At 38.9% G+C, this 26,748-nt stretch overlaps 1 protein-coding gene across 4 annotated transcripts in view; it reads left to right on the forward strand.

Annotated features, from left to right (window-relative positions):
* Positions 1-23,691, forward strand: part of LOC138937718 (uncharacterized) — a 120,822-nt gene extending 97,131 nt beyond the window's left edge. The window contains exons 5-10 of one of the 4 annotated variants that reach the window (XM_070304250.1): positions 16,191-16,327; positions 18,006-18,353; positions 20,921-20,983; positions 21,261-21,571; positions 21,887-22,183; positions 22,346-23,691. In XM_070304250.1, the coding sequence (XP_070160351.1) occupies positions 16,191-16,327; positions 18,006-18,353; positions 20,921-20,983; positions 21,261-21,571; positions 21,887-22,183; positions 22,346-22,586 (1,397 nt within the window). In that variant the 3' untranslated portion in view covers positions 22,587-23,691. The other 3 variants (XM_070304251.1, XM_070304253.1, XM_070304252.1) reach the window with 3 other exon arrangements.
* The last annotated feature ends 3,057 nt before the right edge of the window (positions 23,692-26,748 follow it).

Consider the following 26,748-nt stretch of genomic DNA (forward strand, 5'->3'; position numbering starts at 1 on the left):
AATTTATTTCGAAAGAGAGATGATGCATCATAAATGAATTTTTATAAAAACTAACATATATGCATACATAATATAAATATTAATGAGCGCATTTAATAGAACATTATTTACAAAAAATGATCGTTATTTTTGAATAATTCAATAATTTTCTTCATATTTTGTGAGAATAAGAATGATCGGTAGAATGAAATGTCACTGGTTTGAACGGTTTTTGAAGAATCATCTTCGTGCTCGCATCCCGAATCAAAGTAAACGACGGTGGTCGATAGAAATTCTGAAGGACCGGATCGATTTCGCTTGACATGCAAATATTCTCGCGATAAACTCGCTTGAAGACTGGCTCGCTCATGCGGATACGAACGATAGTACGTCTTCTTGGTGACTTTGTTATTCAAATCGCTCACCGAAGGCCGACCATGGAAAACCGCTTTTGAATGTCAAAACGCCCTTCCGACTTTCCCACAGGAAGTTCTATTCACATCTCGCAGTCCGAAACGTCCGGTTTTTCATGCATTGAATCGTGAAAATCTGATTTTAATTTCCCATAATTTCCCTCCTGCATTTTATTCTTGAGTTTTGCATTAGTCAGGATTTTATTAATAAGCCCCATTAATGCTTGTGATTTAAAAAAAGTTAAAAATAACTTTCATTAATCATTTGATGTGATTTGTTATTGGATTTTTTGTATTTTTTATCGTTAAGTTCAAGTATATTACTCTGAGGCTTAAATATATTTATCATTAATAATAATGCATTAAATAAGAATATAGTTCATGAATTACAAGTGATATATAATTGCTAAAAGTTTATATCTCTATTTAAAGGAAATTGTACTTGATAAATCATGTCGATCGTTAAAATGTATTCTGATCGAACTAGTTCACTTTGTTATTCTGATCGGAGGAGTAAAACGAGGTGATCTTTCTTCGAATATAGAAAAGCCCTTTCCTTTGAGCTTTTCGGGATTCATGCTTCAAGATCGCAGCGCAAGACGGAGCAAATTCAAATTCCGCGATGGGATTTCTCGGGGATTCTCAGATTTTTATCGCTGACGTTCACCGTCAAATGTCCCGTAAACGGAATATGCTAATTCTGCCAGAATGCTGACTGCAATGTTGACTTCTTTCGGTTCGCCAGACGTTGTCTTCCTCGACGTACGTTCCAGAAATCCATACGTATCTAACGACTAAACAATCCTATTTCTACTAAGAAAGTTTATTTATAGAGAATTTTATATACTTTTATTACAAATTCTCTGCTTATTATTTAGTGATACGAAAACCTCAGTTTTAATTTCTATTTTTGCTACATAATTTAAAAAAGTTGATTTCGAGTTTTATCTATTTTTATTACAGATTCTCTGCTTAATATAGATACAAATCGCAATTTTAGTTAATTCAAAAAGTGAGATTTTCTAGGAACAAAGAATTACGTACGAACCGAAGATGAACGCATCCGCGTGGACGAAAAACACGCGATTTCGTGGAGCGAAAACAGCTTGGCGCGATGTTTTCTCCTTCGCGCGACCGGTGTATATTTCTCACGGTCCGAGGACGACTTCCGTTCTCCGTTCTTGTTCTCTGTCGGAGAGCGGGCGAACAACCCCCGATTCGATCGCGGGGAAATTAATTCGTTCGTCCACGCGCTACGAAAATTGAGGGGGTGTCGTCGCGGAGAAGCCCGTTGTGAGAAATTGTACGGTCGATGAGAGGAGATAAGAGAGACGTTATTTATGAAAATGGCGTTGATCGACGGGTGGGTGTCGGCGTTATTGTCGGTACGCGCGCGACGTTAGGAGGGAGTTAAAGAAAGAGGCTAGCAATTAGCAATTTAACCAATAACTCTGCAATTGATGATTCCATTAATGGGGCATCTCCGTTCCCACAGAGAACGGACAGCGTTTTTCGCTGTTTTTCTGATGAAGCCGCATCAATTGCCTCGTGAACTATAATTATGGCATTAACGCGAACAATCTCCCTTCCGCGATTATCGATAATTCTCGCTTCGCTTTCGTTTTTAATTCCGATGCGATGAATCGGGATATCGCGTCGGGGCTGGTTCTCGTCTTTCTTCGAAACGCATCTGTAGTTTCGTGTCTTCTCTCGAGACAATGTCGTTAAGCGTTTCTCGCGACGTTCCAGAAATGTAACTACTCGTTAATCCGAGAACTGCGATCGAACAAATCTTTGCGAGAAAAGTTTCGAAGCGGCGAGACTTTTTAAAACACATAATCTTGTCTTGCGTCGTATATAGTTGCTCGCGCAATGAATTCCCGTGAAAGGTAAAGGATGAAGACATTGCTTGCCTGTAACTTTGTTTCCACGAAGAGCCCATCTCTAAATTTTTTTCCATGTGAGAGAGATATTCTTTTTTTTTTTTTTTTCAATTTGATGCTATATAAATTTTGCATGAATACGTTAGCAAAGGGATGTAAAGGTTTACAATGACAAAGTGAAAGTAAGAGATATATGACACCTTAACATTTGTAAAGATCTTACAAACACATTTTTTTATGTATTCTCAACTAAGTGGGATTTTGCCTGGGTACGAAATAGGGCTTAATAGGAAAACTATGGGGTAGCGTAACACGGAATAATCCCGGAAAAAGGCCTCATAAGGAATTGTGTCACCATTGTTCACCATTCGTAACGGGCGGTTAATTAAAAGAGTCAAAAGTTGCCTGCGTGACCGCAGAAAATAGATTGTTAATAAATTTATGTTATGCCAGTGGGTGAACCAATGAGTTGCCGATAACGCGAACCCGTATCCCACACGCTCAATTATATATTAATTAAACAATCAATATTTATTAAACTCATTACTGGAGACGATCGCGCGAGCCCGGGAATTAATTCGATTTGTGCGTTTGTATATTGACGTCTGGCATATTTCGCTTAAATGGTCGGCAGCATATTGTTCATAACGATGCAATAAATATGGACATGGACACAAATGAAGACGATAAATTATCGAACGCCCCCGCTGTCAACATCGAGTATTCCCCGCATGTTTTTCTTAGTCTTTCTATTGAGCTTTCTCAATTACCTTTTATTGCATCTTTCGTCACTTTTGTGAATGTACAACGTTTTGTAAAGTTAAATTTAATCATAGCTATAAATTGTAAATGTTGAAATATGTATAATTTTCATTTCCCGAGAGACAAAAAAGGAAAAAAGACAGAGAGAGATATATAAAAATATCATATTATACAATTGTGTAAAATATTTTAAGCATCATTAACAATTATGTATCGCTATTTCTTTTTTGAAATTAATTTACGAGACATAAAGTTAGAAGAGATTGAACTAATATTATATTTGAATGATTCTTTTTTTTAAGGCACAAATTAATATTAATTGTTTTATAATATATTCACTTCAAGAATCATTTAACAATCTCATTACGTGTTTACAAAAATGACTGTTATTAACTAAAAAAAAAAAAAAAACACCGATGATGCGATGAGATTGAGATTGCTCGCGTAATACCGGAAGTAATGATTTAACTACTGGGTGAACATTTAAATGAAATGAATGCGGTTTCAACCCCATGATAGAATCTAGTATTCGACCCCAGTCTTGCTTCCGCCTTTCCTTCCTTGTCGCTTATTATAATCAATTAGCGCCACGTTATCTACCAGCACGCGATTGTACAGATTGTCGATACGTATACACGTCGCCGTCGAAGGGTGCAACCCTCGCAGTTTTTTATATACACCGCGCGTTCGTGGGGGTGGGCCTGCAACAGGCTGATGAGTAGAGATCTTTTTACGATCCTTTCTTTTACTTGTTCTTTTTTTCGTGAATTCTCTCTGTGCGATGTATACGATAGAGTTTATAAAATTTATCAGATGTAAAAATTGCTTTGAATTATATATTGGTTACTGTTAAAACTAAATCCAGTATTATTTACATTACATGATAATGGATTATTTTTAAAAGCAAATTACTCTGCGATTACTTGAAAGGTCTTAATACTTCGCGTGAAGAAAGAATAGGATTATTATTTAAAATATAAATTACACTTGTAGATTTTATTTGATTTTGTAGATGAGATTATTTTTAACATTCAATATTAAATATTTATAACAATATTATTATTCGCGCGATCAATTAATTATCAAAAAAACTAAAAAGAGTTACTGAAACATATATTTGGCAATTTACGGACTCTATATGCATTTCTTCGAAGCGCACAAACTTTCCGAATATTTCTATAATCATGTGTCTCAAAATCGTTTCTCCATCAATGGCGTTAATGATATCAAATGTATTGTAAGGAAGACCATCCTCCCCCTTTTCCCCTGAGAATAACGCACGACGGACGGATTAAATTGCGCGAGAAATACGAGACAGTGCGCGTTTATCTCAAGCACGGAATTGTGTGAGTCAACTGACGCACGAGAACTGGCTTCTATAACCTACGGTATGTACTGATCGTCGTCGTAGGTCTCGTTTACCCGCGGTAAGGGTGTATTCACCGGCGAACGAGAAAGAGTGCGTATAAGGGAGCAGGCGAGAGAGAGAGAGAGAGAGAGAGATAGACAGACAAAACGAGTAACGAAGACAGCATCAATCGCGCCTTTCCTCGAAGATCTTTTACGCTTCTGCAGAAACCCGATAGCCCCGTCAGCCATTAAGCCAGAGCCTGGTGAAAGGTTGGTAGGGTGGTTGAAGGGCGAGAGTAGAGCGCCGGTAACAATTGAGAAAGAGAGAGAAAGAAGTTCGCTCCTTACCGGCGCGTGGAGGAAAGAGGGTGGTAAAGTGAAGGAGGGGCTCCGGAAAAGGGAGAAAAAAGCGTACCTCAATGTGTGCGGCTGCCTTCTCGTACGCAGAATCTCGCGATCGTCATCTCGCGAGTGCGTTAACATCGACGCAGGTATTGCCGTGAATATCCGTTAAAAGATGGGTGCGATTTTTCCTCCCCGATACTATCGGACGACGATCTTCGCGCTATCGTAGATCCGCAATCTTTATTCGTGTTTTGAATACTTTTTCCAAATATATTATGTGAGGAGAGTACGTTTTTTTTTTTATTTTATATATATAAGTGTGGAGAATTTGTGTCGGAAACACAAAAATCGAAAGACAAAAGACCCATTGACGTTACGTTGACACAATGTCTAGATTTCGACGTTTGTACAATTCTGTTAGAATGGACGACGGACAATTTGTATGGCAATAATTTCTTCTCTAAGATTGTAAAAACAGTATTCTGTCACACACATTTATGAGAAGGTGAGTGTGCGGGGAAAGCGCTATGGAACGAGGTTCAAACGACTGGAACATTGTGGCGTTTAACCGAAAGAAACGACCGATGAGACGACTCTATTGCCACGTAATTGTCATTTTGTGGAGGAACAGCAACCACGTCTAGACGCCGCTGTAATTGTTGTAAAAAGGACAAAGAACGACGCAGGTAAACGTCACTGTAAACGTCCTTACTAAAACGACCGTCTCTGCGTCGTCATCGTCGTCATCGTCGTCGTTGAAGTAGCGAGATATCGGAATAATTAAACTTATTACGGTCGCCTAATTTTGATCGTTGCAAAAGGCTGTACTGAAACTCATAATTGATTTAATCGTTCGGCCAAACTAATTTTGCTAATAAACAAATAAAATAAAGAAAAAGAAATTATAAAAATGCATATTCGTGGAAGAAAACGCATTCTCTCATTAATCATTTATTAAATATTACACAAGGACAGCGAAGTACCTTGTTAACTAGATCTCTGCCTCGGGAAATATGGATTTATTCACGAATGTAGGTTAACGTAAATGGATTAATGGACGTGCGTTAGTCTTACAGAGGATACTATTTTCTACGTTCTAATTTTTATTGCCAAGGTTTCGGAGCGGAACTGTTTTAACAATGGCTATAATTGCGCGATGTACACCTTGGTATTCTTCGGCAGCAGATTGTAACACATTAAGATACGCTTTTCAATAAATATAATCTGAAGCTAGTTCACGATCAAGCATTTTCCAAGTGATGCTATCGCCTCCCTGCAATCTGCGATCGCTTTCGGTGGTTAAAAGAGTTCGAGCTTTGCCATCGCATTTATTATTGCGAGCATTAACCACCATGCTTCTAAATTGCAAAATTGTGTCTGCTCTCGTCTCGCAAAGACTCGAATCAAATTTGATCGATCGCGAGCGATTTTGGGAAACGGTTAGTTTTCAGTTTTGCGACATTGTTTTACGTAGAGAGTGCGGTGTCACGTCGATGCTAGCAATGCACGATCCGTACGAGATTAACTAGAGAGAAACTTCTGCGGGAGCCCGATAAGCCGCGGGGTATTTCACACTCGGACAGCCTTTGTATCGCGCGGGGCGCTAATGTAGCGTTATTTAACTCGGTTATAGAAGTGCTCTCCCCTTGACTGGACGGTCGTCCGCTTCGCGGGGAACCCCTGAAAGAATCCCGGGGTGCTCGCCGTCCCGTGAAAACACCACGCGAGGGCGGTGACACGCATAAAATAGCCCGGCTATTTCGCCTGTAACACGTCAGGTGGTGAACGATCACGTTGAAAGTTGCTCTTCGTCAATCGCCTATTTAAATTTAGATAGAGGTCGAAATCGCCATATATAATTTTGATGAATTCATATATCGATAATATACTCTACAGGCATAGAATTTTTATAGATATATATATATATTTTTTTATTATTAATAATTATTATAATTATTATTATATTACTTAATGTTAAATACAAAATTGCTTTTCTCGGTCTTATAAAGATCAATTTTTTCGTGAATATAATTCTGTGAAAAAAATGCAATGCTTCCAACGAATAGCTGGCTATTCGGTGCTACTTTAAGAACGCCGATAAATTTTCATTCTCACGGAGTATGAATATCGATTGAGTAGGTAGCACGTGCCAAAAAGGCAATATCTGGCGAATATGTTAAGGAAGTCGCATACATCGGGGTCAGTACAGCGTGAAAATAGAATGTAAAGTGCTCGCAGGCCTCCCCGACTTGTGCTGACCGGCCGCGGGGCTGCCTTAGACGCAATAGGGTGGTTTCCACGGGGGGTTGGTTTGACGTGTATGACGTGCCGGCCACGTGACCAGCCTGTCAAGTCGACAATCACTGCTCCGCACTACGCGGGGCGAATCTTAAATACGGGATATTCAAATAATCTTGACGTTGCTCTCTCGTTTCGGGTAACTGACGAAGATTCTTACGCGATTGTAACGATGATGCTCAATCTTAAATAAAATTTAATACAAGGTTGTAAAAGTGAAACAACATAAAGTAATTATAATCATTTTCGTTGAGACAGAGAGAACTGCAATTTTATGCGCGCTTAATAGTATCTGTCATCTCATCTTAGCGATTTAAAATTCTATTGTCTGGCTCTTTGCTCTCGAAAAAAGATCTAAAAATCAAATTTCGTCCAATCCGCGGGAAAAAGTGTTCGTAAGAGAGTGGGAGTGGTCAGCACGGGGGTTTACCGCATCATACATCACTGCCAGTCGAGCGGCAAAGGGTGCCGATGCGAAATGGCGTCGTGAAACTTCCCCTAAACTTTGCTCTCTTTTATATGCATAGTTTCATTTCCTCATCGGAAATTTACGGCGAAGGCAGAATTCCTCTGCAATATTACACTGCAATTTACAGTCGTTGATCATAATTTGTTTGATATATTTGCAGTTAATACTTAAATATCACTTTATTTATATTAGATTTTATCACAGACGAATTAATTTAAAAATTTGCGTTTAAAACACAACACTCAATTTTTTTTTTGAGATGTGATATTTTGAAAGAAAAATTCAGAATTATAAAAAAGAATTGTAGAATTTTACTAGGACTCTTGAAACTTTGAGGGCGATTATTACCAAACATTCAACCTATCTCTGCATCCAAGTAACGGCTGCGTTTGATCGAGGAGCACGTGCCACGAAGGGCCCGCACATTTGCCTTCCTCTAACGGTATACGGCCGCGTTGATGATGACGAGCGATGACGGCGACCTAACTGTTATCCGGCCGACTGTTTACCGATCCCCTGCATCTGCCGCGCGATCGACTATTCCGTTTTCATCGCGCTGTAACCGCGGCTAATGGCGCCGCATGCGTCCGAGCGTCTCTCGTTTGCTTACCTGGACCCTTAATTTGGGGTTTCGCCGGTACGAGCTTCGAACAACAATGATCATCGAATTTCGTCGATCAATAGCTTCGGGCCCGTCGCGTACGCCGCGAGTCCGAAATGAACGGAATAAATTAGGTTCCATTCGCCAAGAATCCGTAATACCCATTTAGAGATCCATTACTTATACAGTGTTAAGGAATTTCTTACGTAGATAACACGTAGCTAATTAAGAATTAATCTATTACGACAAAAGAATCAGTTGAAAGACCATTTTTTTTATTTGGGACTACTATCTTTGAATGCTCTATATCCAATTCAATAAAAAAAACAAAAACGAAGGAACGACGAGAAAAATCGAAGAAATAAGAAATAAAGTTGCAAACATTCTCTATAAGAAAGTATAAAGATAATTGTGACATATGTAAGAATATAATTACGATGAATGTATATCGGTAATATGAAGCTAGTTTTTTTGCGTTTGATCTCAGTTCGCGTAAGGATCCTTTCGAGTGAGTCTTGTCGCGCGTTGTTCAGGACACGTATGTGCGCGTGCGTAAAAAAAAAAAAAAGACACGGACGAAAAGGGGAGGATGGAGGATGGCCACGTGCCTCCAGTAGCACGCGACCAACCTAACGGTTTTAGACTCACCCCACACACGCCGCGCAAGAAAACCAGTCCACCCCTTCTCTCGTCGTCACCCTTTGCCGAGCCGCCGGGCAATGCCGGTTTAAAACACGCCAGACGAAACACTGTTATTCTATTGGTTCTGCTATCTATCCCCCTTTGGTACCCTCCCCTTTTGTTACGCTTCTCTCGTCGTCTACAGTCTCGTCGCGGTAACTGCCGCGATTCTCGACACCAGCATCCGGACAATACTTATGCGACTCATATTCTCTCGCTAGGAAGCCTGGCATGTCTTCAAGTATGGTTCTTATAGATCAAGTTTGTTTGGGAAAGCACTGTGAGAGATCATTTTTAATTTTTTTTATAATTTATGAGATTTTAGAATAAATCGAAGAGATTAATTCGTCTGCATATTATTTGATATTCTTTCGTTCTGTTTTTTTTAAAGAATCTCTAAATTAGAATACGTTACATTTTAGTCATATTTTTACATGAAATTAATCATAAATCATAAATCTTGTATTATTAAAACGGTTAACATAACGACGTGGAAACCGATCGAATCCGATCTGTTATTATATCGGACGTTTCCTTACGGTAGTCTCGGGTCTCGCCCTGAATGAAAATCGGGACCCGGCCAAGCATAATCGAATGACGTAAGGCCCTAATAAAATCGTAAGTCGGTTGACAGGCGGTGCATATACCTCGAGAATAATAGCCAGGGAATTCCTCCCCCGTAACCCGGGCCGGGTTGCATTGTCGTCGCCTTACGTAAGAATGGCGACGAAGAAACGACGCGTAGGGCAGATGCTGCTTAGACATTCGGTCGCGTTGCTACACGAACGAGAAAGAAGAACGGTCGGCAGGAGAGGAACCCGGCTCTAATGCGATCTGCCATCTTAGAGGGGTGCGTCTTGCTGAGACGCGAGTAAATCGGGGAAAAGGGAGTCTATAACGATGTGAGAAACATCTACTCGTCGACGTCTCATCATCGAATGAGAACATGCGCAAAAGATCGAAATATTCGTAGCATGTGGACGAGAAAAAAATTAGTACACGACGTCAAATCATATTGAGATATTAATAGATCTTAAATTATATATTAAACGAAGAAGCGCGTTACACACAATAGTAAAATATCTCGTAGTCGAATTTGGAACTTGACTTGTCTGTTAATTCCGAAATTCATTATTTTCAAACACGTTCAATTCTTTAATCGAGGAAATAGATTTCATGTTTTTTCATCGATCGAAGGAAATCGAAGTGTAATGGTGCGATAAACTCGGCGGCAAATGTTGGAGTCTACGTCGGACGGTCCTGGTAGCAGCGCAATTTGCGGCTCGTGATCCCAATATACGACTAAATGAATTTCTGAGAAATAGAAATATAATTACTCGCCGAATATAATTACTCACGAACTTCGAAACAATCGGTTGTACAGAAGAATTCCCAGATTCGGGAAAACAATGGATCTTAACAATACGATACATATGTGAAAAACGTATCTAATGATGCTTGCTATCAGCAAGCGTCGTCTTTATCGAAGAACATAATTTTTGCTCGATTTAAATAACCGGTTACTATAAAAAAAAAAAATAAAATAATAATAACAACATAATGATCGAATATGCCTACTATTTTATATTAATTTATCACGAAAAAAATGAAAAAATCGCGAAGAAAATCGATCGATTATAAGACCACCAAGGAGCAAAGAGAAACAATGCAAGGAAGCGAAGGAAGAAGGAGCGAATCGTTGACTTCGAGAGTGAAGACGAGGTGCGACGGAGATCGCAAACTCGCGGATGGATCGACTGCATGCGAGGGAGGGCGAGGAAGATGAAACGGGGGAGGAAGGAGGGGAAAATGCGAGACGCAACCGCGAAATCGGACCGAGCCGTGAAAATAACGATTTCTCCTTTGTGATGCGCTCCGCGTACGTTAAAGTGAGAAGGGCCGGTTTCAGTAGGAGGGATTCATCATCAGGCCCGCGTGACTCGTCGATATATTTTTCTCGGGACGCGCCTCGAAAATCGATATTTTATGTAGATCACGCGGAAAGGGCAGCACGCCCTCGTCGCCGATGGCTATTCTCGCCTTGGCGAACAAAAACACCCTGAATCGGAGAACGAGCGGAAGAATGAGAGCGAAGGAATAGGGGAAAAAGAGACGATGAGAGAATCTCCGGGAGGAACGATGAACAGAGAGAGCGAGACCGTCGTTTAGAGAAGGGATTCTGGTTGCACGGTGCTGTAGCCAGAATTCATCCAGAAAATGGAACTTTTTCATAGCGATTCCCTCGGTCGCGAGCGGAGAAAAGCAGTCTGTCGCTATTCATCCGCCGAATCCGTCAATTTAGATGGGAATGTGTACGCTACTGTTCGGTAAAATCGTAACATCATGATGGAATCGATATATTATAATGTTGCTAATTTTGCGAGATTAATTTTAATATTTGATTTAAGAGATTAACGATTCTGTTTTAAACTCATTGATCAAATAGCTTTTGGAAAGCACGTGCAGTCCCCGTGAAACAAGAAATTAAAATAATTTGTGAAGATAAAAAAGTTTAATTTTAAATTTAATCTTAGTTTTAAGTTTCTTTTTATTCGGTGAAACGTGTTAACACAAGAAGTAATAGTAAATTTTAAAATATATATTAATAATCAGTAATAAAATTGGTTATTATAAAATTATCAGCTTTAATCTTTCGTTAAAAATCACATCGAAATTAGGTATTGAATTTATAAAAATATTTTGATTTCACCAAATATTACTTATGCGATTATTTAGGCCTTTGATTTTTGATAGATCATAGTTGTGGGAACTTTTGTTCTGCTTATGATATGAATGCAATATTTATGAGAATGCATAATTCAGGTTTGTATGGATATCGGAGAATACTGTTGTACTACTTTGGATTGTTTCTCGTACTGTAATTCGAACGAATTAAGAAATGTTGCATTAGGATTCAACAATGCGGAGACCGTTTCTAATATGAATGATCTTCATTAGAGTAATTCGCAGTGATTTAGCAAGATGCAATATTTCTGTTTTCTTAATTCAATTTCGGTTAAAATGCAAATTATGTTCTTTCTCTTGTCACTTATTTCCTTTTTCACTTTTTATTATTCAATTATGTGTGTGTACTCGATTAATATGCATTACATTTAAATCTTTAATAAGTGTCTTGATCTGATAAGCGACAGATCGCTACGATCAATCCCCTTCTCTCTTTTTATCAGATTTAATCGCAACAACAGGTTTTGCCAAAAAGCGCGTAATTCTCGGTGCGGCAGCTCTTCAGGTGCGCCATTGTGCCATTTTATCACCTGACGGACATGACTCACTCTCCTAATCCTGAAAGTTGCCCTTGCTCGGGTCGTCGGCCACGTAGTTTTTGCCATGGGTCACGCGAAGCGGAGGAGCGGCCGTTCTTTTGAGAGAGAGAAGGCGAAGGTCGCCGCCGCGGCCTCGCATCTTCGACCTCTCGATCGTAGGTGCAGGCACGTACAATAACACACGGAGGCTGCATCTCTTCCAGCTGCGGCCTCCCTCCATCGACGCCCGTCGTGGGCGCATCATCGCAAGCATTCGCTGCGATTCTCGACGACGGACGACGGTGTTTTCTCTCTTCACGTGTCGCGATCGCGCGAGTGTGCGTGGGTGATGGATAGACGGTTACCGTGTCACTCGTGCGAAGCGCTAAACGGACTTGAATGGCCCGAAATTGCACGGGCGACTGCATTGTGCCCCGCGTCCGCGCACAATGGACGCTTGCGCGAGTGTGCGTGCGATGGTATGCGCGTGTGTGCGTGTATGCAGATGCGGGACACAAAAGGACGGAGGATCCGTCGGGAGATAACGATCTTCCAGATGATCGACATTCTTTCGTACTCGACTCGATATCGAATCGGCCCGCTCGAGATCGGCGAACGGATCGCGCTTTCAACGCGCGCGTTTCTTTCATTCGATTGTGAGATCGCTGAAGTGAATACACCGGTATTTTAAAAGTAATAAATAGTAAAACTAGTGCTATAATTTATCTTTTATTTCTAGAAAAAAAAAATGGGATTATATACTCCTACGAGAAAAATAGAATTTCTGTTCGAAATTAAAATGCCTTTTTAAATCTTTTTATATAAAATACATTTTTTTTTTTTATCTGAAGATCTGTTCTTTTCCGACGTAACCGATTGGGTAACTTTACAGAGATACGTTAAAAATCCGTTGATGTTCATCCACGTTTCATCCTCGTCCGACTTTCTCTCTCTCTCTCTCTCTCTCACACACACACAGTCTCAGTAACATGTGTCGTCTACGTTAAAAAAAGTCTATCACAACTATATCCGTTGGCTTGTTTTTAAACCATCACCTCTGATTCGCCGAGAGCAAAGCGTCGGTTACTCGCAAACTTGCTGGAAAAAAACGGAGGAAAACCGTCGCTTCTTCTGTCTCTGTATGCATGTGTGTTTGTGTGCGATTCTGCACATACGCGCGCGTTACAAGAAAATAAAAATCAATCGACGGTAGTTTCATTCGCGAATCGCGCTCTCTTCTCTTCCGTTATCAAAAACGTCACACCTGGTTTAATACAAACCGCCATCTTTAATGCGTTGCTTTACGGTAACAAAGAAGAGCAAGGGTAAAGTCGAAACCGGTAAAAATCGCCCCAAAAATCTTGGACCCCTTCTACCATCTCCCCACCTCCAGCGCTGTCTTTTCCGTTCGCGGAGGGGCCCGCAGATTCTCACGGAAAAAAGCGTAATTTTCGATGAAAAAAGGGAGGGACGATGCAAATTCGTGGATGAAAAGGGAAAGCCGCGTGTGAGCCACGCATGTACCTGCCGCAGTATCCTGCGCGCTGGAAAGGAAGAAGGGTCCAGGATACGCGTCCTCGGGAGAGGTAAGAGACGCGTCGAGCGGGGCGAAATTTTATAGGGATTCCATACCAATACCGTGAGCCCGTCAGTTTCCCGGAGATATCCTACCTGACCTGTTGCATCTTTTTTTCGCCTTTTTTTTACGATTTTGGGGGAATCCTCCCGTCAGGTAACCGTCAGATGGAGAGACGAAAATCGGGTCGGGACCCCCGAAAAACGGCGCGGCGCGCTCGCAGGATTCATAGGATTTTGAATTCCTTCGCTCTTCTCTCCTTGCCTCAGTAAAGCTCCTGGCACACCAATAACGATCGTTCCCGGCATCCCCCGGTAACACCGCGTCGGAACCCGAAGGATCGTCCCCACCTGCGCCCGCGGTTGTGCGTTTTTATGACGCTCTCGCGAGCGTTTATCTCCATTTTCGGTTTCTCTCCTCGGCTTTTATCCCGGAATCGAGAGTCGATGGGAAAGCGCCACGAGACGAAGAGCGGCTCCAAATGGCTAAGCGACTTCCACTTTTTGGCATCGCTGACCCTAGTCCCCTTCCTCTCCCCCAACGACTTAGCCCTTTGGCCCGCGGTTTTCGACTTTCCCACAAGAATGCGAAGAAACACCTCCTTCTTGTGTCTTTAGTCGTGGTTGATTGCTCGTTTTAATTTACGTTTTCTTCCATTTATTTCGTGCTACTGCAAAGGGTATTTAAAAGATTTTAATTAAGTAAGTGTGTGTGTGTGTGTGTGTGTGTGTGTGTGTGTATGAATGATATTTTTGACATTGAATCGAAATTGAATTCTTACTCTTCTTATATAGCGAAATTATCAAGGCAGGTTTATTATTTAATGCAACTTTTCAACTCTACATTATATATCTTTACAACTTAAACTCTTCAAAAATAAAAAAAAGTAAACTTTATTTAAACTTAATTAAAGAATATAATTTTATAACTTTCTTAGAAGGTTTGTTCTCGCGAAAAGTCTTTCTTTTCTTTTTAGTTACAATCTAAATATTATCGATGTCTCGAGTTTTGCTAAGGAAAATCTATTTCAGATTGACTAATAAAAAATTTACCATTAAAAGGACCTCTGATTTGAAACATCTTGTATATATTCATATTTAATATATATCTGATATACGTTATATAAAACTAGAAATGTCTCCTAAAGAATTCTTTAGTCTTTAATAATACAAAATATGAAAATTCTTATCACACTATAATTTATATATAATATTTATACATAATATACGCGCTACAACTAGACGCAATATATATATTACAAGTTATACAAATCTTTTTGTGATCAGTTAACTGAGATGTGCAAGAAATGTGTACGGAAAAGATTCCAAGCTTTAGTGATCCCGGTAACGTACAAGGAGTTTCATCGCTTTGACAACGAACGCGAGCATGCGCGACATATGACGTTGGGCATCATAAATCCCTTCAAAATAGCGTATCGAAATATTTATTAAAAATCTCGCGCATGGGCCAATCGCGGTACATAAGCCAGTTTTCTGCGTATCGGTTCCGTGCCATTATCCCAGCAACCCCGGCGTAAGCGAGATGAAGGAGACTCTCGGTAAAGGGGTGGCGAGGGAGAAAACAGTCATAAGATACGATGATGGATGCTCGCGAAGGGTTGCCGCGATCGAGTAAAGAGGAGAGGGCACGCCGAAAAGGCAAAAGGGTTCGCTGCGACCAATCGGTTTGACGTAACCGATGCGCCCGACCAATCCCGGGGCCCGGTCGGGCCACGTGGTGGTGGGGAGGGTTGATGCGCCCTTAGCGGCGAGGTTTCGTTGCGTCATTCTGACATTCGCTCCGTATCGGTCCGTCGACGAAGACCGGCGCTGTCCGGCGGTGACCTTCGCAATTTCACGATTTCTTTCTTATTCGATAGATCGTGAAATCGTATAAATATTAATGAGGTATGAGCGATAATTTCAAACGCGTCTGATCCAAGTCTCGTGAACGTAATTAATACGCAATTATCTCGTGTTCGTCAGTCAATCGCGCACTAACAAAAGTGAAAGCCCGTCGCATTTTTCCTTGGACCGAAGTGCGTAGTCTCTTTCCTGTCCGGATGTCTTCCGAAGCGGGATGAGATCGCAGCGATCGATAGATCAACCCGGGATCGCCGAGCGCGATCCTTTACGCTTTCGCGCGAGGAATCGACCGTCGTGTTGGACCTCGAGAGACGTCCCGATGTAGGGACGGTGAACGGACGAGACGAAACTATGATGGTGTTCCTGGAGGAGTCCAGAATGATCCTTGCGGACATGCGTCTTCATGCTACCAGCACACCGACCACTACCCCCACACATTATCATCATCGGAAGTATAGAGCGCAGAATAACAACAATTGTACGGCGACATCGATTTTTTTTTTCTTCTTTAATTCGATAAAACTTGATACGAAGTTTGAGAGAAAATGATTTTTAAATATCTTAAATTTATATCTGAGAATCGTCTGAGATTGATGTGATATTAATGTGTAAAGATACATATCTATTAAACATGGGAGAAGTAGATTGAAAACGTATATATATCTAGATTATTTTTTCACGAAACCTTTTGTGTGCTTGTTACAGATGCAGACTTACACGGCGATGTTGACGGCCCAGAACTCAGCGGCGATGACAGGAGCATTGCAAGTGACATCCATGATGCCACTGAAGCGCAATTTGATAATGATTCTATGGACTCGGACAAGGAAGCTCTCAACTTGGTAAATTATTTATTCTATATATATATATATATATATATATATATATATATATATATATATCTGCTCTATTTTATTCTATCAAATTTGAGTCAATGTTATTTTGCGAGAATCTTAAGATTATATATTTTTATCTGATTTTTTAACGATATCTTTTTATCAATATTTTATGAATTTGCGATTTCTATTAGAAGATATACGAGAATAATTCATAAATAGTTTTCACGTCATCTTGCGTGCGCGAAGCTACAGCTGTTTAGATACTTTAGATAATATGCGCGAAATTAATGCGATTCTTGCTCTCAGGGCTCTTGTGTCACAACGGTTCTATTAATATCGATGTTCGATATGATATACGCTCCCAAAAATAATAAAAAATATTTACGACCAAATGAATAATCATCGTGAATAACCGTCGCCGTCGCTATAAAATATAGAAAAAAACGCATTTTAATAATACATACACAGATTGTCTCGCGTTGCAGCATCTCGTTTTATTTTATTATACTCAAACATAAAAATACTAAAGTTTTTTGATTTAAAATTTTTTACAAACAAATGATAAAGATAATAATATATATATATATATATGTATATATAATTTTTAATACAATTTTTGTATAGAAACAAGAGAAACAATTTTACTAAACAATTTTTCAAATAGATTATATTTATATTCTCCCATTTTTGTGTAGCAAATTATTATATGTGTCTATAATAATTTTCTATACAAATTTCATTTGATTCTAATCAATCATTTTATTTAATCAGTTATTGCTAATTTAAAAAAATATGTTTTCTTGTACTTAATTCGTCAATAACATTTATAAAAAATGATTTTCTTCAATGATATATTCAACACTTCAATGGTATTTCCTCTACTTATTTTAACGAAAGCTTGCTTTGTCATATGACGTATTATCATATACGTCGCCTGTATGTGTTGCTTAAATATATCAACAACGGTACCAATCCCATTTGCGAACGTAATATCCGGCATGCTTTCTTTCGAAAGGAACGTCCCGGTCGTGTCTTCGATTTTTTTCTTACGGGATGCTCTCTCTCTCTCTCTTTCTCTTGACGGGCGCGTAAAAAGCGCTCGCGATCAATATTTGACAAATAAATAAAGGAAGCCACTAGCGAGATGAACGACAAGAAGGGACGACGACACGTAGGGAGAGTAGGTTTTATAAAACACAAAAGAGCGCAGGATGGACCGTAGTGACCAATATCCTGACCTGGCCGAGTGTAAACACGGCTTTGTTCGACGGCGAATTTACTCTGTAATATTAGGGAGGGTGGCCCTCTTCGCGTGGCCCTCGGCTGATTCTTCGTGTTCTCGGTCCCACATTACAGTGTGAAATGCGTCGTAGCCCGCATTTCTAGAGAGGGAGTCAGAGACTGTCACTTGATAATCTCGAGCGATAAACCATTCAATCGTAGAACGCCAAGAGTCGTCGGCATATCATTTGACTAATCGTAGAGACTCGTGATCTTGACTTTTAACATTGGAAGATGCGTCTTTTCGGAGTTGCAGATGTGTTAAAAGCATACGCTGCGACGACGATAATAAAAGTCTTGAAATAATACAACATACTTATTATAAATTTTTACACCTGAATTCAATATACAATAATTAATTGGCAAAAATTTTAATGCAAATTCAACGAAATTATTTCAGGTCACGGATGTCTCGCAACGGAATAGTAGTAGCGGTACCAGCGGCAGCGTGTCTCCGCCGAGTTCCGTAGTCAGCAACCAGCTTACGGGCAACCATCAACAGCAACAACAACACGCATCCAGCCAGCAGAACAACAGTAATTCGCAGGCAACGTTAGCCGCTCAATTGGTCGGCCAACAATTGCTTATGCACGGCTCTCTCGGAACATTGAGATCGTCACAAGAGATCCAAGCGTTCGCCTCGACGCTGCAACAGCAACAGTCGTTGCTGCAGCAACTCGCCATGTTTCAAGCCAATCCGGCGGCGGGACAGCTTCCGGCACAGGCGCAGTTCTTTCTGCAAAATCAGGTGAGTTTATGAAACTCGCTCTTCGATACAGGCTAAAATGAAGAAAAAGAGAGAGAGAGAGTTTAATATTTGAAGATTGTATTTTTGATCATATTGTTGACATGAATATAACACTAGTCTGCATCGAATTATCTTATCCGTTTGAATCGTACATTACAATTCGTGCCGTCGCAATTTTGTCGGTCGGATCGGAGCCGATCGGTTTAGATCGTCGAAGAAGCGACAATCCGGCCGTGCTATCTGATCGGTGCAGATCCGGCAAGAGCGAACGTCTTATTCTTTCGCGGACGGCACTCTCGCGATTCGACATCGAGATAGCCGGCTTGGCGATGGCACAAAGGAGACCCGGGGTGCTGCCTCTTCGTTTAGGCTCGCGCTCGCATACTCGATGCAAAAGCGCCAACTTACAACCACATTGAGACTGTACTTCGCGCTCCATTACGCCGCATTAAAGTCTCTTCGAGAGTAGTCATCGAGATAGTACCGATGTTCTTTTGAATGGAAGCTTCTTTGCCTGATATTTAGTCAGATTGTATTTCTATTGTTTCGCATGGAAAACAAAAAAAGTATAATTCGTCGCAAAAATACTAGTCGAAGTAATCTTAATCGTAAATTGGATATGAAAGGATGAAAAAGAGATATATGATTAAAACAATCTGAATTTCAAAAATACTTAAATCTTTAATGTATTGTCGAAGCTATAGTAGCCATACAAAAAACTTATAAAACGGATAATAATTGAAGACATCTCCGGAAAAAGCGTACAAAGAGATTTCCTGATGTTCCTCGATAAATATCACATTTCGAGCATGCCTTAAAACGCGCTTGACGATCGCGGAAAAAGAAGCGACATATTTATCAGTCGTCTCGCAGCACGCATTTCTCGGATGAAAAGAGCGTTTCACGATTTTCTCGCTATTTGTTCGTTGGATCTTTCGAATCGATAGAAGGAGGAGGAATCGATCCATGATATCCGGGGATACGTTGAAAAACGATCCTGCTTCCTGGATGCGTTCTCTTTCTCTCTTTCTCTTTCCCTTCCCCTCCTTGTCCCCTCTTTATGCGGCCCTTTTCGCGAACGATTTGAATGGACCAAGCTCTGCATTTATAAAAAAAAAAAAAAAAAAAAAAATGCCTATAGAAAATCCGTCACGACGTGCGCGTGCAACTATATAGTCTCCGGGAAAAATCAACAAAACGACTTCGAGCTTTAGCACACTTAATGGGCAGCCCCGTTCTTCGTGTATTATACATTTATTGTGCACGCACATGTACACGCATATTTGCGCGTAGGGCCCGCTGGGCCCCTAGATCTTCCCTGTCTCTTTCTCTCTCCTTCTCTCTCCTCTGGAAGATACTGCACGGTGCCACAAGGTGGGCCCAGGGCCCTTCGGCACCTTGCCACGGGGTCCCTTTTGTTACCTCACACGTGGCCAGGATGTTTCCTTTTTCTCGTCCCGTTTCTTCTCCTCCTAAGCTATAGAAGGATTCTCTCTCCGCGTGTTCTTCTTTTTTTTATTCACGCGTAGCATTAAGAAGGGCACACGACCTTCTTCATTCGGGGAACCGTTTCGCCGAGTACAACCTGCCTCTTCCAACCCCTTCGCGAACGGTTACGTGTGCGCGCCACGTGAGGGCCTTTGTGGCTTATCTGCCGCAACAGACATTTAATTTCTTCATTCGGAGATCACTTTTTGCGGGTCCTTTGACTTTGATCGCCATGCCCAACAGAGAGGATTTTATAGTATCGTTTAACGTGAATTAATTTACTTTTTTTTCAAATGCGAATAATTATGAAACAATTACGAAAATTATTATATCTAACAGTATAAATATCACTATAATGTTTAATGCAATCTCGGGGATAAATAATTGAAATCGGGAAACAGAAATATTATATATTTCGTACTGCTTTTGTTTACTCGCTCTTTTTAATTAAATTTTATAAAAACTCATTTACATACTAGCTCTTTTTATCAATCATTATGTTTATAGTGCAAAAATAGTTATTTATAATATTTCTGTAATTAAATATTTATAAGATACTGAAATTAGTCTTGCTTAAAAGTAGACGGATGCCTTGGGATTTTAGATAACCTGTCGCGGTTGATCCCGCACGTGGCTTAACTTGAGGCGTTTCCGTAGGGTGTCTTCGCGGCCACAATGCGCGCATAAAGTAGTTGCTCGTATGCCGGCGACACGCGACTAACCCCGAACCCTTTCCGATTTGTACCCGCGACGCGAGCCCCTCATTCTCATAATCGAACATGTCCCTAAGGAAAGGGTGAAGATAATCGATCGCACAGATTCGACCCTTGGAATTATATATTTCTTTTTTCGTACCTGTGCACACGAGTCCGACACGTGCCGCGCGTTTCAACATGAAAACACTAAGACATTTATCTTCATTCGAGGTTGACAGGCGCAAAATTGAATATAAGCATCTAACTATGACTTTGAATCGCGAGACTCGTAAAAGAACTAAAAATTCTCATTACGAGTAAAAATGGAACATAGATGACCATTATGTTGATTTTCACCAATGGTCGTCGATGTCTTGCACACAGGGGCTGTTGCAGAGCGGTGGCTATCCAACAAGACCGAGTCATCCGCGCTCACAGTCCATGCAGGTACGGTTTAAGGCAGAATCACGTCCGGGTATTATTGACTCTGTGATTTCGCGAATGAAAACACGCAGATTGTTCACTATACTTGAATAAAAAATTTCTCTAAAATTGATAATATTTAAAAAGTTTAAAAGTCTCGATACAACTCCAATTCGCTTGTTTATATAAATTCTCTATAATCACGAACGATTCTAATTATTTTATATAATTAATTTGAATATGCGTCCGTTTGAACGCGTTTTAATTTATAATTCTAAGAAAAGAATTAAAATATTATTAGGTGCAGCAAGCGGTAGCTCAGGCAGCCCAGCAGTTACAAGCTCTGCAGAAACAGCAGGCTCTTCAAAACAGTGGCAGTTTAGTCGGACGAAGTTTGCCGCAAAGATCACCACCACCGCCGAGCACACCGCCAGCAGTAAAACCGGTGAAGTTAGAACCCTCTCCGGAGGAGACAACGGATCTCGAGGAACTAGAACAATTCGCTAAAACGTTCAAACAGAGACGGATCAAGCTTGGTTTCACCCAAGGAGACGTGGGACTCGCAATGGGCAAACTCTACGGCAACGACTTTTCGCAAACTACCATCTCCAGGTAGATACATATCCTCAATTCAAACTACGATGAAATAAATGAGAAGTTCTTTTTAGATAACGTAAATTTAGTAAACGTTATAAAAACATCTGAATATTTCTGAGTTTTTTCAACTGAGACAACTATTTATATACACTGTTTGAATTTCATATATATATATATATATATATATATATATATATTTATATATATAATTTGTATATAATAAACAATTTTAAAAAAAGTAGAAAGAAAAATAAATTGGATTAATTTTAATTTAATTGAATAACTTTATTGTACTTTAAATCAGATAAAATCGACGCTTCTGCATTTCAGGTTCGAAGCGTTAAATCTTTCTTTCAAAAATATGTGCAAGCTGAAACCACTACTACAAAAATGGCTGGAGGATGCCGATAATTCCTTGAACAATCCCAATTCTTTATCGAATCCACTTACGACACCGGAAGCGATCGGCAGACGGCGGAAGAAAAGAACGTCGATAGAGACTAGCGTGAGAGTGGCTCTAGAAAAGGCTTTTATCCAAAATCCGAAGCCCACCTCTGAGGAAATAACTATACTAGCGGATAGCCTCGCGATGGAGAAAGAAGTTGTTCGCGTGTGGTTTTGTAACAGGTAAATACTGAGATTGTTAAAACATAGTTATAGCATAATTTCTATTTTCTTTTTTTCTTTTTTAAGTTCATGCTAATTAGATTTCATAGATTCCCTGTTGATTTCGTATTATTGGTTTTTATTTTCTTCATAGAAGCAATTTACGTATAATTTATGTTTCAGAAGGCAAAAAGAAAAGAGGATCAATCCGCCAACGGCAGCGATGGGCAGCCCAACGATGACGTCGCCTGCGCCTTCGGTGTTCGCTTCTATTGCCAGTTCCATGTCCGGCAGTCCTTTGGCTCTTACGACGCACTCTTCCGGCATGGGCCATTCGCATTCTCACCCAACATCCTTGCCTCTGGCTTTAGTTGCTTCGGCAGGCGGTAATTACCATCCGCTAAACAGCAAGTCTCATGAGTGACACCAGCAAACGACCCATCAAGGGGACGCTCTATATCATCAGCATCATCACCAACAACACCCGCAGCAGCATCATCACCATCAGCAACAACAACGACGCTTGTGCAATCTACCGGAATTCTATCATTAGCCGATAATCTGATTTTTTTAAACTAATAAGAGAAATAATACTTTCGAAAGATTGAATAATTTAAATTGAAATTTAAACTACAGTTAGACTTTCTTATTCTTTTATTCAAGTAAAAAAATCATTTATTTATTCTTGATTATTTTTCTTCAGATTTTATGGACTGAACTGGAATGGAATGATTCATATTTCAATGGACTGAAAGAGAAATTAAGAATAAACAAATTAACTCGATTTTGTGAGCAAAGAATATGAAAGTTCGATTGTACTCTAAATCGATAAGGTCACAGTTATTGATAGAAGAATCATCAATAATCGCGATCTTGGTGATATCTGTTAAAATTCGATAGTAATACGAGAAATAAAGAGTCCATGAAGAAACCATAAAAAGAATTCAAAATAGTTATAAGTTTTACAGAAAGCTAAAGAAGAAACGACTGAATGTATAAGCAAGAATGTTAGTGAGAATGTAAGTGTGCGAAAATGAGAATTAAGCGGGATAATGTAAGTGAGTGAATGCATAAATCCATGTTGGTCATTAAATAATTCGGAATTGTTATAAGTATCTAAAGAAAAGTATACGAAGACTCGCTGCGTTTTGAATGAAGCACGATAATTAATAAGGTGGTTTTTAGTGTAAGTGTACAGCGAATTCTTTCGGGTGTACTAATGCACACTGACGTATATTAAAGGTTGTCGTAAAAAAAATTACAGAAAAGACATAAATATGAGATATAAGTGGCCGATTTCCCGCTAGATGCTTAGCATATCTTATTAATACATTATATGTTAAGCATTCAATTGGAAAGACTTTCATATTATTTCTTTATACAAGTAGTGTACATATGATGAACGGAAATTGCATTCGAGGTTCTGTGAATGAAACGTTCTGATGTTAATGGTATCATGAAGTAGCAATAATAAAAGAGATTTAATAACTTTTACATTTTTCTCTTCTAATTGCAACGATGTTCGTAAAATTATGTCAAATTATGTGTTATATGAATATCATTTCATAAACACGAATTTATATAATTTTTATAAAATTATTCTCTGATATATTTCAGCTATATAGAGATGGGATTAAGTAATACTAATAATATTTGCAGCATGTTTGAATCTATTATAAGAATATAGAAATATAATAGCATCAGAATGTAATCGAATGTGTGCTGCAATCGAATCTAGTACAAGTATTGTAAAATATATCATAATGTAATCGAAACTTTCTTAAATTCGAATCTTTTATATAAGTACTAAAAAATTACAGCATCTGAGTAGAATCGAAATTCTATGATACATATATATAGGATGATTAAATAATTCACACATTCACTATAATTTATTCTTTAAACTTTTAAATCTACTTAGATGTGTTTTAAAGTATCCATAAAAAATTCGAATATTTATAAATATTTTTTATAAATTTTCGATTACATTTTGATTACTGTTATAATTTGCTACATATATTTATCTTATACTTAAATGTATGAAGTTTTTACAATGCTGTTAAATGCATACATTTATGATTTTTATAAGCTATGTTTGATTTCAATGAGGTGATATTTGGTGATACTAAATTGAATTAATTGTAAGATTCATAAACATGTATTAAACTTGATCCCATCCCTACAACTTTCTTCTATCACGCTGGATGATGCAGATCACATTAGTAATTTTCTTTTTTTATATCAAATAGTCTTAAAAATGATTTTATTCGATGACACATCGTTGGCAAGCAGGGTTATAGTGCATCTCAATGGCAAAATGCGGCGAGGTCCGACAATACAAGTGTGTGTATATATATATATATATATATATATATATATATATATATATATATATATATATATATATACATACACATAGGCGTGTCTGTCATCGTATCGTACATATCTGTGTCACAGGGCTGTATATACTACGTGAATTCAATACTACCGAGTATTGTATCGAGAATCACGATGACCACGCGCGATGCCGAGCTCCAACATCGAATCATGATCGATATACGCGAAACGTTATAATTCATGCCAAAGTATATTGCCTGTACAATAAGTATTATAATGTGTGATCTATAAATGTGTACATTCGCGAGAACGGGAGAATTTCGTAAAAAATTTGGGGGCGACGTGACGCGCGTGGGAATATTTGTATGTTGATGAGAAATACATATTTCGTGCGAGCGATAGTTAGTAATATTTAATATTGTAGATAACACGGTACCTAAGTAATACGTAATGTATATACAATTACTTACATTATACATATGCGAATTATATGACATATGTATATCCGTGAATCGAGATTGACGCAGTAGAGAGAGAAGATTCGGGTCTTTCCGCTATTTTATGCTAAGAAAGAGAAAGCAACAGAAAGAAAGGAAATCCCTTTTTTTATAAAAATACAATAAGATATGTAATGTATTTTAAAATATGTTTTTTAATGTATTTTAATGTATTTTAATATATTTTTTGATGTATAAAAATGTTTCTTCTGTGAGCTAGATAAAACTATCGATTTTCGCGCTCGTTAAGATCGATGCAGTTTCCAGTGGACTCTCGGCGATTAATTAAGGGCTATGATTTTAGATTATAGATCACACAGGAAACGAACGTGATAATATTGATCATATACTTATTCCTAAAATCCATGCAGGTGTACATAGATTTCATTATCAACGTACAGAATTTGCGTAAATGTATACATATAACGATTATAATGTCACATTAATATATCGGCTGTATTACCATACATAAACTTGTGCATGCATCGGCATATGCATATACATATATACATAAATGTATAAACGGACGTTGTACATATATAGTAGGATAAGATAGGAAATCCGTTGCGTCGGATCGTTAAGAAATGACAGCATGTATTATTCTCATTGTCATGTCATCATCATCATCATCATCATCATCTGTGTTGATTGAGATTACTATGTAATCACGCGATACGTGCTACTGTTGTTAATGTCGCTTGTCGTGTAAATTGACTTTTTAGGTATCTGCGAACAATGTTTTACTTTCTACATATCTGTACGTAATTCCAGAATAAGGGAAGCGCGCGCGAATAACTGTCGATCCAACAATTTGCACGTCATTGTGCCAGTATATTGTTGCGCTGCAAAATAGCTTCTAATGTAACAGTAATATTTTCATATGTGCGTGAGCATTAATTATATATTTTCCTTTTAACTTGTTATTTTAACGAATCCGGATTAACGCATTTGGAGGATTTCTTCGCAAGGAGAATTTGTGTAAACTGTTAAATTATGTAGGAGCACTACAATCCCCTTTCGATTCATTTCATCTCTCATCTCATTTCTAAATTCCCTAAACTCCCAGAGTCGTGGACCAAACTGTAGCGAAAACGTCGACAAAAACACGCGCACGAACAGAGAGACGAACTACAATAAGACAAGAGAAAAGAAAGGCGAATAAAAAGAGTTCCTAAAACCGTACATTTGTTGGTAGATGCGCGGATGACGATGAGTGAAAAGACGACAAGAAGGCAATCGGGAAGAGAAGACAGTTGAACGAAGAGAGGGAGGGGAAGAAGTTTTTCTACTTTTGTTCGTCAGGAGCTTGTAGATAATTAACAGGATAATAAAGTAGAAAGTAGAGAGATACGGACGCCCAATTCCCCTCTCCTCGCTGCGGCATCATTGTCGATCGATTACTCGCTCGATATGTTATAATGCGTTCGATATGCGATAACGCGCAGGTGAATAGGCGTTTTACTGATGATTCGTATTAGTTACATTCATTAATATAATTATTATTAATTATTATTATTATTATTTCATTATATTTTAACTTTTATTATTTGAGAATAAAAATGCTAGAGAGCTTTCAGTTATATCAGCATTTTTTTACCATTTTTAATTTTCTTTATAATCCTGATCCTTCAGTCCCTTCACAGTCATACATTTTAGTTTGTATTTTTGTGTAAAAAAGATATAGAGATCGTGGATTAGTATCCATGAGATTTTTATTACTTAGTTTCGGCGATCGCTGCGCGTTCTTTATCG

Source organism: Polyergus mexicanus, unplaced genomic scaffold (assembly GCF_030449975.1).
Source record: "Polyergus mexicanus isolate NDT 795.1 unplaced genomic scaffold, iyPolMexi1.0 SCAF_11, whole genome shotgun sequence".
NCBI lineage: Eukaryota > Metazoa > Arthropoda > Insecta > Hymenoptera > Formicidae > Polyergus > Polyergus mexicanus.